This window comes from Zonotrichia albicollis, chromosome 1 (assembly GCF_047830755.1).
Source record: "Zonotrichia albicollis isolate bZonAlb1 chromosome 1, bZonAlb1.hap1, whole genome shotgun sequence".
Taxonomy (NCBI): Eukaryota; Metazoa; Chordata; class Aves; order Passeriformes; family Passerellidae; genus Zonotrichia; species Zonotrichia albicollis.
In genome coordinates this window covers 33,395,585-33,410,542 of record NC_133819.1, presented here as the reverse complement: position 1 = coordinate 33,410,542, position 14,958 = coordinate 33,395,585, and the positions used below count along the sequence as shown (strand labels likewise).

The following is a 14,958-nucleotide window of genomic DNA, read 5'->3' as shown; positions in this document are numbered from 1 at the left end:
CCATTTCCCTTTGTTTGCAGTTGCAAAAGTTTGGCATCCACTGACATTTCCTGGTGGTGTAGAAAAGCCAGAAGAGTAATGGGTTGTTGTAATGGTTTGGCCTGAAGATTCTTCCTGTGGACCTAAGTGGATGGTAATTTGAATGATATGTCCTGCGAGGTGAGAGCCATAAATGAGGTCTGAGCAGAAGTGAAAGTCTAAGTGATTGTTAATGTATTGAGATTAAGGTGCCAAATTTCATTTCACCTCTTTAAGATCTGGACAGGACAAAGATACTCTCCCTGCTTTAGAATAAGGAAATAGTGAAAGGAGGAACTTCTGATCTGTATTCCTCAGAAATTCCCAGGAGGTGTGATGAGTGCACTTCTTCTTCCAAGACTGCTAATGAAAAGCCACAGCGTTCTGGAGGAGGTACAGATGGCTTCTGAAGGATGGTTGTATGATGCTTCATTCAGTGGGATTCCGACTCATCATAGCCAGCCTGCTACCTCAGAGACAGGAGCTGATGTTTCAAGCATGATCGTGGAGCTGAGCACCTTCTGGAGCAGTCACGCTGCATCTTGGATGAATACCAAAGCTGCTGGGCGTTCAGCACTGAGACAGTCTCCAAGGGAGCTGGGAATGCATGACCCAGGAAGACCCACAGCTCCAGAATTCACCAGGAAGCACAGCATCTCTTCTTTCATCTCAGGCTAGCTAAAACCTTTCCATTAGAGCAGGGTTTTCCTAATCAAATACCTCTGTGGCAAAAGATGGTTTGAGAATTCATGATTTATGTGTTAAAAGACTGAAGAAAGGGGCCTCCTGCTAAACATTCTGTTTCTTTATCCTGCATAACCATACCTTCCCCATATTCATGCTTTGATGTAGATAACAGAAATGAAATAAAAGTGGTAGAGATATTATGATTTTTAATGTTCATTGGATATTATTTTTTATGCTTGTTCCTGTGCTCAAGACCCTAAAAGTTAAGGCAAAACTAAAAAAAAAGAAGGGATTTGCCAGGCAAATGGTATGGAGGAGGATAAGAAAAGCTGTCGCACAACACAACTGTCACATATGCTTTTTCCACCACCCTCTATCTCCTTTGGTTGTTCAGTATGTAAGAATAGTTTTCTTTCCCCAAATGCTTACAGAACCTCCCTACAAGACTAGTATCTGCAAATGACATTACTTTTACCCAGAGAAAATATGTGTGCAGGCTGGGCAGGGTTATGTTTTTTAATGTTCTTTGCACTCTCAACTAGTCTGCAGTTGCAAGTTGCATTACCAGCATTTATCCATTAAATTTTGCCACGTGAATTCCTTTCCTCAGCCTTGCTCACCAGTTGAGATTTGCTAGGCTTGAGGAGCTTGAGGTTGGATATTAGGACAAGGTTCTTCAGAGGGTGGTTGGGCACTGGAACAGGCTCCCCACAGAAATGGTCACCAGCCAGTCAATCCAGCCTGGCAAAGTTCAAGAAGCATTTGGATAATGCTCTGAGATCAATGGTGTGACTCATGGGGTGTCCTGTCCAGGACCAGGAGCTGGACTCCATGATCTTTGCGAGTCCCTTCCAACTCAGGATGTTCTATGACTCTGTGAGATGTAGCACTCAAACACTGAGGCTGCAGGAGAAATGGCGGTGATGGTGCATGCCTTTACAGCTTTCACCACAGGAATACCCTATGCAAGGGCTTTTCCCTCACTGTGAAAGCAACTAGTTTGTATTGAGCTGCCAATGGAATGTAGGGCAGATGGAAGAAGTAGGTAACTTCATGATCATCCCAGCCATTTCTGTGAGAAACATTTGACTCCAGCCTGCCTGCATGGCTCTTATTCCAGTTATTTACCTTCTTTTCACATTGCTGCAGCCAGAAGATTGTTAAGTGCCCTTTTAGGGCAGGTTTGGATTCAGCGAGACTACTTACACAAGTAGCTGTCGGCCAGTTTGAGCTGTATGACCCTTGGTTCCCATTTCTAGGACACGCTGCTCACGACACTTGGGCCTGTTACGTCAATAACCTCTTGGTTGCTCCTTCTCAGCCCTGGTCCTGCAGACTCTGCTGACAAGCTTCAGCACAAAACATCCCCACTGAAGTTTTTATACACTGAATAAATGGTGGCTTGTGAATGGATGGTACAGAATTCGGTTGTTTATTTATCTCTGGCTGATTTTCTTGTATCAGAGATTTCTACTGCTCTAAAAATGAAAGGTTAAATGCCTTCAAGTCTTTGTCCTAGATATTACCATGCCACTGTGTTTGAATTCAACTGAGAACCATATTTGTATGCCTTTGTAAATGCCATTCCTATAATTCTCCCTTGCATGATTGTTTTCTGAAAGTCTGCAAAGTAAAGCTTGGTGGGAATTTTCCCACAGTCTATTTGTTTGTATGCAAAAATGCTGACTTGATGAAATGGAACCTTTCTGTGGAAAATATTTGTTCCAGCAAGAAAGCTTCTCAGATTCAGAAGTGAATTTCTGGAAAAAAAAAAAAAAAAAGGAGAGAAGGAAAAACTTTCCATTCTTTGCCTCAAAGTAGATAGCTGCTTAGTGCTGAGGCATTCCCTGGAGGAAATGGGCAAGAGAGGTTCAAACCCCACCTGTTCAGAGTGTTAATCTCTTTCTGGGCCAGCTATGCAAAGTTGAACATCATCAAACAGGGTAAAAGGGAATATTCTTGCTGGCTTCTGTCTTTTTATGCCTGTTTGGCTTTTTTTTTCAAGAAAGGTTCTAATTTCACTTTAATGCTCAACAAAAGCATATTTTGCAATGACCATTGTTTTCCAAAATATCAATGTTTTGCAGATAGTGTTACACTAACCCTGCAGTGATTGCCTTGCAGATCCATTTATAAATTCTTTTAAATGTGGATGACAGAGTCACTCCATTTGGGATCTGTACTCTGTAAATGGAGCCCTTCTGACTCTTTGCAGGTTTTTTAGGAGACATCCAGGGTTTGATTCTGCACATTTCTAACATATAAGCTGCTATGAGCTTTAGCTACTTAACTAATGGAGCTATTCATACACTTGATGCCAGCACATTATAAATTGATAATACTTTTATTAAAGTCAATAGAAAGATTTCTACTGGCCTCGAATGAAAGTTCATTACATTATGTCCTTGTATCTTCATGTTTTGATTTGACACTTGATCTTGTCTTATTTTAGTGATGTTCAGGTTCTTCTAAAATTATATTTACATCAGTCATGCATCCCTACAATTTCAGAAAGAAGTATATACTTTGTCTATTCTTTAGGGAGAGAATAGGAATTCAGGAAACCTGGATTCTTCTCTGACTTACTACTGACTTAGACTATCTATCATTATTTATTAACTTTAACAATTAATTTTATTATTTCAATATGCAAGGAAATTTAAGCACTAGGAAATATTTTACATTCAGTAAAATATTGCATTATAATACTCATAACCTTAATTTACTCAATGGCAATTTCACAATTAGGACATTATAATGCAGTTTTAATGCACATTTATAATAGTAATGAAGACCAGAATTACACAGATATAACACAAATCATATTTAATCCAGAGCAATCTCAGATAATAACCAACTAAGAATTATATGGCACTGAGTTTCTATGTATCATTTTTCTTCTATCAGAAGTAATGTTACAAATTGTCATAATATAAATTGTTTACATTTGTTTTAAAACATTCTATAATATTGATTGATACTTTAGGCTGAGTACTTCTTGTACGAATAGCATAAAAGTTCTCCAACTAATGAGAAAATTAATTTTCCACCCAGCATAACTCCAGTGTTCAATTAGATTTAAATACTAATTCTCATAATGTACTAATTTCTTCAAAATAAAAAAAAAAACCAAAAACCAAAAAAACAACCAAAAAATCAACCAACGAAATGTACCAAACCAAAACAAAAACCACAAAACCCCACCCCTAATTTACTATTTCACAAAGCTGGCAGACAAAAATGCTTGAAAAGCAGAGTCTTCAGATCATAAAAGTAAATTATATCATAAAACTCTCCCACCTTTTAAACTAACATTCTGTGAAATACTGTTCAGCTTTACTTTACAAAGCATCACAGATTGGTCCCCTATATCATGTACTTTTGTCTGTCTCACACAGTAACCACCTCCTTGAATCTTCTTAGCTAGAATCATGCTGCCAAAACAGATGGACTCTTAAAGTAAAGTGCAAGACTAATTATTATTTCTTAATCTTCAGCTATGAGATTTATCTTCTAATTTAAATTGGAATAATACTTCCACTGCAGTTTATCATACTTGTACTGTGAAAAGCATTCTAGGATCAAGTAAAATATTATGTCATAGTGGGGTTTTTTTTAATGTTATTACAGTATTATTTTTTAAACTATAGCCAAAATATTTTAGGACATGTTGCATGTCTTGAGGTATGTGTTTAAGGGTGGTGAGTGCATAGCTTTCCAGCAGCTGTTAATACTAAAACAAGCATTTCTTCAGAACAGTGAAACACATATGAGAAGTCTGTGTTCAGTGACTGAAAAATATCAACCAGCTTCTGAGAGACCCCGGTGTCGCGTGCATTTGTAGGTAGCGGTATTTTACATTTGGAAGCTTTCTCCATGAGTCATGTCCTAAAGCAGAGCTGCAACTGAAGGATGTTACTGCTCCAGCCCTGCGCGCCTCCCCGGCCACGATTGCCAAATCAGTCTCCAATTAAGAATGTGAATGACGAAAGAATAAATAGCTTTGTGTTTTTTACCAAACACGAGGGCCCCTGTAGCATCCTGAAATGTGTGCTAAATTCAGCACAAAGCATTGTAACGTGCACAAACATAAAACTCTGCTGCCTGTTGTATAGATCTGTGCTCACTGCTGCAGTGAGAGATTTTGGTGGATAAGAAATAGCCTCTGACAAAACCAGCAGATAAAATTATTAAGTAAAGATAAAACCGTATCAAATGTCCCCAGAGCTGTGAGACAATAGTTAGCTTGCACTAATCTTGACTCTGAGGTTGAGAATGCCGTGGTTTCTCATGTCATTTCAGGAATTACTTTTGCTACGTTTTAAGGCATGATGCAACGGTTTAAAAAGTGGAAAATTATTTTAGCCAGAGAACATTCTGGCTAAAATCCCAGGTCCACTAAAATCAATGGGAGCTTTTACTGTGGTTTTGTGTCATATATTGGTTATTTCTCCTCCCTTGCTCTTTTCACTTATGCCCGTTTTATGATACTCTTCGATACATGTCGCTATACTGGAGTTTGTTACGTAATCAGAAGCCAAGTTTGCACCAAACAACAGAACATTATTTTTATTTGCAGAAACAAAAATGATGCATTTTCCCTCACAACTGTTGTTTGATAGATATATGATGGATAAAGGCAAGAGGGGATTTACTGAGCTTGAAGAAAATGGATTGTATATCTATGGCATGCTTTTTTGTGTATGTCACCTGCAATATGTGACCTTCTGTTGTATACGACTTAAAAGTAACCGCGTGCTGTAAGTTAAACACTAGAACATAAACACCTACATTATACCTGAAGCACACAATAAAATAAGAAAACATAGTTCCATTTTCTGACTGACCTCAATCTCTGAATGAGGACCCCAGCACAATACATTAGCAGGCTGGGCTCCATTACACTGCCGCACACTCTGCTCAATCTACTGAAATATTGATTTTTTTTACAGAGCATACACACTGTCAAATCAATATTCCCGTTCACACAGCTGAGCAGCAGAGGCATAGCTGGGGCCTGCTCCATGGCCTAGCAGAGAGGGGGTATGTGGAGGGAGCAGGGACACAGGGGCAACGGGAAAGTGGGAAGCACCACTGCCCATGGCAAGCTGCAGCAGGATAGAACAGGGCTGATGTCTGATCAGTGCAATGAAGGAGGGAAGAACATGTTTCTTAAACTGAACAGAAAGGCTCAGGAGAGGCTTGCCCTTTCTGTTTCTGGACAAAGGAGCTAAAGGAGACAAAACCTAATTTCAAAATGTTTTTCAGTTTATTTCTCTTTCAGATACTGAAACGACAGCCACGGGTTTGGGTTAGCAGGTATTGATTGCTGTGATCCCACTATGACAAGGACCACATCCACACTGGAGTTCACGGTGAAGTGATGCCGCTGCAGGACAGGGCTGGCACATCTCCCCTGAACACCTGCATGCACACACAGCTCATATCCTGAACGGCTCTCTTGGAACTGCTCCAGTGCCTCAAGCACAGACAGAGCGTTTCTACTGTCGAGGCTTCCATGGCTGGAGGGGCCCTGGATCACTGCTTCAAACTTACTGGTGTCAGCAGTTCCATCTGAGCCTAGTGAACAAGCCGGATAGTAAACCCAGTGTAACTTCTCTGACTTTAATTTTTATATATTAATTTAATTCAATGTAAGAGATAAAAACAATTGCAGGAATTATTTTCAAAGCTTTGTTTAGGTAATTCTGTACTATTAGAGAACGATTAGCTCCACAGAAACTAATGAAGTCCCGACAACCTTCGATAAAGAGAGAGCGGAAAACATCGCTTTGCGACAACAGATGCCCTCAGCTATTCCTTCGGGGGAAGGAACACGCTCTTCAGAAAAAGTTGTTACATTCTTTCTAAAGTCCTTCAAACGCCAAGCGGGAACTGGAGACAGCCGAGGATTCCCCTCTCTCGTGCAGCACGGCAGAGCCCGGCTGCTCTCTCGGGGGAAGACAGGACACCGGGAGCGCCCGCGGAGCCCGGGTACCGCGGCAGCAGCGCCCGGGGGCAGCACCGCCGCCGAGCGACACCGCGGGGACACCGAGCCCTCCCCGCGGGGCTGCGGCACGGGGGCGGCTGCCGGGGCCGGGCAGCGCCGGGACCCGCACGGGGCAGCACCGCTGCGGGGCCGCAGGCGGCGGAGGGGGCCCGCACCGAGGACCGAGAACCGGCACGGCGGCACCACCCCCCGCGGCAGCCCCTGCGCCCGCCCCGCACCCCCCGCCCCGTCCCGCGGCTGCCCGAGGGGCCCCGGGGCCGAGGATCCCGCGGGGCGCCGCCGCCCGCTCCGCCCGCGCCGCCCCCCGCACGGGCACGGCCGCAGCGGGCACCGGGGCCCCGCGGGCGGCACCGCCCCCGGCGGGCGGGGCGGGCTCAGGGGCGGGGCCGCCTGCGAGGCGGCTTTGGCGCGGAGCGGCGACAGCAGCCGTGACCTCCGACCCCGCCCGCCGCCGGCCAATAAGAGCGCGGCTCGTCCCCGAACCCAAAATTTCCACGTCGGCAAAAGTCAAGATGGAGCGGCGGGCGCGCGGCGCGGGCGGGCGGGCGACACCGGCCGCTACCGCCGCCCGGCGGGACGCGGCAGGACCGGACGGGGCCGCCGCCGCCGCGGGGACTGCGGGCGGCACCGGGCGGGCCGGACCTGTTGCGCTCGTCGGCGGGGGAAGGGCTGGCGGGCGGGGGGGCGCCGCTCGGGGGGCTGCGGGGCCGCGGGGGGATGCCCGGCGCTGCCCGGGGTCCCGCAGGGCCGCGGCGCCGGGGCTGTCAGCGGCAGGCGGCGGGCCCCGTTGGCTGCAGCGGCAGCGCTCCGGGCAGCTGCTCGGCCGCGGCTTTCGCAGGGCGGCCCGTTAGCTCCGGGTTGGGGGCGGTGTGTGTATGTGGGGGATGCATTTTGGGTATTTATAAAAAAGAAAAAAAGGAAAACAAATGTCTTCGCCTCCTTCTCCCTCTTCCTCGGGCAGCGGGTCTCCCGCCGAGCCGCGGAGGAGGAGGGGGCTCCCTTCCCCACCTCTAACCGTGTGCGCCTTCCCTCCCCAGGCAGGGAAACTTGTGCTGGCGGGCGGCCCCGGCGCCGGTACCGGCCGAGGACTGGAGCCTCCGGAAGCAAAGTTCTGTGACACTCCGACTCTGGGTACGATAGCAGTCAGTGCACTACAGAACTTTGTCTCCGGCGGCGGCGGCGGCCCCGGAGCCTCAGGTGGACACGTCACTGCGGGGATGGCGAGCCCGGGCGCTGCCGAGCGCCGAAACCTGCGCCGCAGCCTCGGAATAAAGTCTGTGCTGTCGTGGCCTCCCGCTCTGAAGTTTTGTTGGGTGTCCTTTCTTTCTTTTCCAGGGTAAAAATAGCACAACATCTGGGTGCTGAGGGTTATTTCAGTGCAGTCAGGCCGGCCTGGCTGCCGGCATAAATGTGAAACTAACTGGTGCAGCTGAGCCGGTGGTGGTGGGTATGTGAACGTGCTCGATGCTGTGCCTCATTGTGCTTTCTTCTAAGCCTGTAACAGAATCTGATAGCTTAAATGGGGACTTGAGCTTGATAAAAGTCTCCATGCTTCTAGGAAAAATCTGTGCCACCAAGCCCTGCTGTAACACAATGCAGTAAGTGTGCTAACTCAGGGTTTAGGCCTTGCCTCTGGTGCTGGGCTGTTTTCCTGTTTAGGAACCTCAGACTTCCAGCTGCAGTTGAGAAATAGCTACAACTTCAAGCCTCTGCATACTCAAAGATCACAAGGTTTGTTGTTAGTGAGTACTGCAAGGCTTCATCCTCACTGATAGTGGGGGGAAGGCTTTGGAAGAAAAAGTGACAGTTATATTTATTAGTGCAGTTGCAAGGTTTTATAATGTAAACTTATTTGACACCTGCACAATACTTAACTTGTATAGTGGCTCTGAGGGCTGAGAAAAGAAGGGCCAAGTTCAACTTTCTTCTGTTCAAGTTGACACCTGGCAACGGTACAGTAGCTGGCCTGCCTTTCTTCAGAAATTTTGCAGAGTTTCTTGATGTGTAAACTATGCTGTGGAGTTCTTGTGAGGTGGATGTAATCAGCTGGTCTGCTTTCATCATAATAAGAGTAATATGAAAAAACATTGCTATAGGCCAGATGAATAAGGTATGACAATGTATTTAAAGATCAGTATGTGCCATAGAGTATGTTAATAATGAAGTATTTTACAGCAGCTGCATTGTATGGCAGATATGTTGCTTTAATTTTTTATATTTTTATATACATATACACACATATAAATGTGTGTGTATGTTAGAGGTCTCATATTCTGTTAGCTTCTTCTAGCTAATCATCCCCCTTGGGCTCACTAGAAGCCTGAATCAACCTTTCCTTTCTGCCAGTCTGAATGTGGAAGGTACAGCAAGATTATACGGTTCATGGAATTGGGCTGGAAACTGAAATGCTGTACTAAGTACATGCTTTTTAGCTCAAAACGTTTAATCAAAGGGTAGGTAAAGTGAGGAGCACTTACTGTATGGCAGCCCATGTGACCAGCTAGGGCTATATTTGGATGCTGGAGGTTTAAGGAATCCTTTTTGCTAACCATTTTTGGCCAATTGCCTGCTGCTTTATGTTGTGCAGTGTGACGTGTGCTAAAAAGGACTTGGAGGTCTGGTGCCTGCGAACTGTTTAATCAGTGTGGTTATAGGGAAACACCTTGTACTGTCAGGGCTGAAGTCCCACTGTATTTAATTTAGGGGTGGTTCCTGCCTAGCAGGATATGTAATGCAAATTGCAGTTTCCAGTTTTTGTACTAAATAACCTTTTGGAGTGTTAGGGAGATGGGGGGGTGGGGTTGGTAGTGGCCCAGTAGATTTTATAAAGGCTTCTTAGATGCTCAGATTTGGTGGTTAAAACTCTATATACTGGAAACCCACAGACTGGAGCACAGGCTTTTGGGGTAAGTGTGACGTGTTTGAATTTCAGCTTATTGCAGTATAAATTCAGCCCAGAATGGGCAGAGGGGGGCGGGGGGTGTTGGAGGTGGGGCAGGTTTCTGAACCTCTTGTAGGTGTGATGTGATGGCAGATAGCAAAGTGCAGAGGGAATGAGGGATTGTCTGCCTTCCCTTTAAAACATTACAGCTGGAGCCAGTTTTTTTGCTTGCTTTACTTCCCTGGTGGTCAAGCTGACCAGTTCTGAAGGTAAGGTGAGTATTTCTTGGCCTCTTGGTAGCCCTCAGTTGTCCTTGCCACATGTCTGCAGCATGTTGTACCTCCTGTCCTACAAGTAATACTTGAATAGTGACCTTTTGGTGACACTTCTGCTTTGATACAGGAAATCATGTGGCCTTCAGATAGGACTAGAAAAGAGCTTAGCGCTTCTGATTTTGTGCTTTATTCTTGCACTGAAATGTATGTGATCTGACAGATCCTGGCATTTGAACTTTCTCACTTCTGTGCTGTGTAAGACTTTAGAGGCAAGCTTGAGGTGTGTAGCAGTGCTTGGGGCCTTGAATGGGAGATGAAGCTTTGGCTAACCTATTAACAGTAATGTTTGATGAAGATGATGCAGGAAATAGAAAAATAACTAGTGATGCTATTTAATATAGAGTCTGAATGCCAAACTGTGTAAATGGATTCGTACACGTTATTTTCCAATGACTGCTTGGCATTGTCTGCTTCTCTTCTAGTGCATCACTGGAGACATACTCTGAACTGCTGCATTATTTTTTAGTGCTTTTTGACACTTCAGAGTGTCTATTCCAATTACAGTCCTTCCCTCATTGGAAGAGTGGCAAATGAGCATGCTGAGTAAATTACACAAATTTCCAAAATAGTACAAGTCTGTTATTTGAAGGGGCAGAGGCAAAGGAAATGATACCAGCCTATTTATTGTTCTGCAAAGTGGAGAACAGGAAAGGAGTTTGCTGTCAAGTGCTCTGAAGGTTGAAGCTGAATGGGTCTGAGCATGGCCCAGACTCCCTGTGTGTATTGATTCAGCTGTGTGTACGTGCTTGAAATCTGTACAGAGGTGCTGAAGTTTGAATTCGGAATTTTAAAAGAGACATCCTAGAATGTTAGAATATAAAAGGTGCTATCTCATGCCCTCTTTTCCAGGTTGGGATCTCCTTAAATACCAAGATTTTGGCATGTCTTGCACTGCTGGGTGTGATGATGAGCCAGTGTGCAAGTTCAAGTGTTGGGGGTTTTTTGTGATGGGAGAATAATTAAGAGCATAGGGAATACAGAGTAAAGGCAAGCTGCACAGCCTGTAGCTGGTTAGTCTCAGGATGCCAAGGGACCTGATAAAGTTGAGGAATGTCCTTACTTGAGTAGCTTCCAGAGACAGGATTTTGAGCTGAAGTTTTAAGCAAAAATCTAACTTGTACCAAAAAATGCAGTTAGTAGAGATAAAAAGGACAAGCCTTTCATGTGTATTTTTGTGGAACTAAGTTGTTTTGTTTTATTAGAAACAGAAGTAGATTTACTGACTTCTAGCAACTGTATGATAAACTATTTATAAATAGACCATAGATTTCAATGAAATACAAATAAAGTATTGGAAATTATGAGCTGACTACCAAAAACCCTGGTATATTTTACACTTATATTTATTTGCTGCCTGGGCAGCTATATTCAGAAAACTTCTCCAGATCCACATAAAGTGAAGTGTCCTGAAAGCCCACCTAGAGCAACAGCTCCCGGACTCTTGTTTATTTTGTTTCTGGTGGTAGCAATGGTCCTTTCCCAAAATCTTGGGGCAGCAGGATAGAAATGTTTTGCAGGATCCCTGAGTTACCAACACAAGGCCACGTGCATCTGTCAACTGCAGAATGGGAAGCAGAGTTGCAGTATTTGAGGTGAGTTAATGGCGCTGTGAGGTCAAGGACTTGCCTTGCAGCTGGAGCCGGAGAAGGTGAACCTGGTTCTGGTAGAAGCAGGACATTGAGCTATAAATAAGTGGATTCTTAGAAGTGGAAACTGGAACTGCAGAGCAATCCAAGGTGTATTTTTAATTTTATTTTGTGAGGGAAGTAAAGGTTAAAAAGATTTAAGTGCCATTCAAATAAGGCTATTTTCTTATATCGTGTAACTGACAAAGTAGAAGTGAGCCAGGTATCCATTGTGCTGACTGTACTCTGCAAATAATTACTATGACCAGGATTTATTTCTGGGAATGCTGATACTAATACCACTGAAGATAGCTTGGAGTGGTTGAACCTGTATTTAAATATTAGAGGTGGTGTTCTTTAACCTCACCCTAATTAGCTGCAGAGGGAGGGAGCTGAAACTTGGCTTCATATTGCCAACTTAAAGGAATTGCTTGCTGAATTATATATATGTATATAGTAACTTGCTGAAATGAGCACACAGAATCCTGGGCCTGGTGAAGAAACAGCCTGGGACTATTGGTGAATGATTGCCACTTTATTTTGAGTCCAGGTGAGCTGTGAGGCAATCCTGCCTGTTTGTGCAATGATAGTTCTTACTCTGTCTGATGGCTGTTACCTTTCAAGTTTTGGAAACTGCATTCTTGCACCAATACTGGATCTGTTGCAGAGCTCTTATGAAAGTTCTCCAGCAGTAGTCAAAGGATGAATTTTGCTTTTTAACAAAAGTAAGTCTCAGTGCTGAGTATTGACCCACTTGGATGGTAAAATCCAGCAGCCGTGGTTTTGGAAACATCATTAACAGTGTGGGAGACTCAAAATAATGGCAGGAGCATATTTAAGTTGTGCAGGTAGAGCCATTTAGGCGAACAGAAGCTGCATTTTGGCAGCTGGGTGACTTGGATCTGTCTAAATTCATGAAGGCAGGTAAGTTCAATTGCAGGAGTGCTATCACTTTTGCTGTACTGACTTCCAGCTCCCAATAGGGCATCCCAAAATTGTGACAATCTGTAGCAGTTCCTTCAGGTGCTGCTTCCTTGGAAGAGGCAGAGAAAGGATGGTTGTAATTTGTAAAAATGTGCATAGATGCAGCAATCAGCTGTCATCCTTTAATGTCTTCTTTCACAAACTGAAACACAGGAGGCCTGGCTGAGCATCAAGAAGTCCCTTTTCATGGTGATGGTGACCAGGCACTTTTACAGCTTAAGCAGGGAACTTGCAAAGTCTCCATACTTGAAGATATCCAAAAGCTGTCTGGCTACAGTTCTGGGCAGCCTGCTCTCAGAGACCCTTCTTGAGCATGGGGTTGGCCCAGATAACCTCAGGAGTTCCTTTCCAACCTGAAAGAAACTCCAGAGGTTATCTGGGCCAACCTCATTAAAAGAATTATAGAAACCACCATTCTGTGGTTCTATAATTCTTTTCCTCACTCTATATGCAGAAAACTGTTCTACCTTTCCTTCTGTGTTCTCCCTGTTCTCAGTTTCTTCTTGCTACTTACTGTCACATGAATTATCCTTTCATTAATAAAGCAGAGGGGGAGAAGGGTTACAGAAGATCAATATTAATCTGAATAAATGTAATGTAAAGCACATAGTGATCACCTTTGACTCTAGTGTTACTTAGTTTGAGTGTTTAAAAAAATTAATCCCATCAGAAGCATGTTCTTGCTTTAACTTACATAAGTAGTCAAGTACAGTATTAAATATATGTTTAATTCAGAGGGATTCTCATTTTCCTGGTGACTCTTATTCTCCTAAAAGTGTGGTTTTGCTCGTAAGTTATGGTTGGGCCTGAGGAAGCAGCTGAAGCTCAGAGATTTCTATTGCATGAGGCCTTCCCAGTGCAGTGGTGTTAACAGACTGACCAAATATTCCCAGTGTGATAGCAGCTCTCAACCAAATGGCACCAATGCCAGTGAGATGTGCTCCCTTCACCAAGGAAAAGGAGCTGTGCTGAGGTGGGGGAAAGTGTGGCAAACCACAATTCCATTCAGAGGGAAGGACCTAGCCAGGGCAGAAATGTAGGTGAGGTGAGCACTTCTTGCAGTGGAAGATGTTGGGTAGATGTGAAGGCTTCAATAGAAAAGAACATCTGCTTGGCTGCCCAGACTCCTTTTCAAGGTCGCTCGTGTTTAGTCTTTGGGAGTTGCATCACTGTAACCCCCCCACATAGCAATCAGGGCAGGACGCTGATAGTGCAGAGCAAGGCGTGGAGAAAAGGTGCATTTCACACTGGTTGTGAAACTCTTGTAGTCCTTGCCTTGAAGAGCAAGTATGCTGGGGAATATTTGCTTTGCTGCTGCTACTGCATTCTCCTCTAGGAAAGGCTTGAGGGATCAGGAGGAGAAAGGACATGTAGCTACACCTGGGGAGAGAAAAAAAAAGGAGGAGAGGACAAGGCAGAGGGTTGTGGGTGGATGAGGCTGTGGAAATTGCCAAAGGAGCAAGATTTAGGCTCTGCTCTAAAGTTTAATGTCCGTGTGACCATGACTTGTAAAGTACCTTTCTAGGTGTTAAACTGCTGGAGTCTGCATTGACCAGAATAATTTTGGAGCTTTATGTACACTCACACTGTGTGAGTGTGAGAGGAGCTTGTCCCTTTTGTGATATTTTAATAAGTACCTGAAACATAATGTTTATAAAGTACTATAATTATGTAATATAGGACTTAAATTTATGTTGTGCATTAATTTGAAAATAAAAGTGGACTTCAAATTCTGGATTCTTATGGCTTATAGCCTATAAATTCATTAGTTCAAATATGTTAGCTAACCCAATGAGGACCTGCAGTGCTCATAAACAATTGCTGGCACACTGTAATTAACTATCTCCAGAGAGAAAGAGGACATGCTGCCAAGAAAGAGGAACTGTGCTTGACCATTGCACAGCAAGGAATCAATACTAGTGGAGTCCTAAACAAGGAGGGAAGGCTCACAAGTCCTCCACAGTAAAAGTTTTGGACAACAGCATTGTAAGGAAATAAATGGGTGACAACAGCTTTGACTTCCAACCTCATGTGTTCTCAGCCAGTCAACTCCAAACCAGAACTGAAAAGCAAGGAATAATGCATGGAGACAAAGCTCAGTGTTCAAGGAGAGATCACTCCTGAAAGAGAAGAGAAAGCAGGCCCAAGCCTGCAGGGGAGTGTTTCTATCATAAAAGGCATTTTCAAAAATATTTTAAAACAAACTCTTCAACTTAATGCTCAGTTGTGGGCTTATGTACTGGCTGGTTTGTTGAAATATTAATCTTGTAGTTTCATTAAATACAATGCATTCCACGTGGGTTTGGTTAAGAAGCGAGAATAAAAATACAATGAAAATTGAATTCTGTCTTTAAAATACTCCGTTACTCACATTGTATGTTCTTGGCTTAATGTTAAGTATTCAGTTCTGGATTGGTT

General features: G+C 44.1%; 1 protein-coding gene across 6 annotated transcripts in view; it reads left to right on the top strand.

The window, feature by feature from the left end:
• LOC113460845 (uncharacterized) overlaps window positions 1-14,958 on the top strand; it is a 75,485-nt gene that overhangs the window by 52,718 nt on the left and 7,809 nt on the right. For 4 of the 6 annotated variants that reach the window (XR_012579601.1, XR_012579602.1, XR_012579603.1 and 1 more), the window contains one exon: window positions 21-9,621. Coding sequence is in view for 1 of the 6 variants with exons in the window: in XM_074537630.1 (XP_074393731.1) it covers window positions 6,510-7,832 (1,323 nt within the window). In the remaining 5 variants the exon portion in view is untranslated. Of the gene's footprint in view, window positions 1-20; window positions 13,996-14,958 lie in introns of those variants that run through there. The other 2 variants (XR_012579606.1, XM_074537630.1) reach the window with 2 other exon arrangements.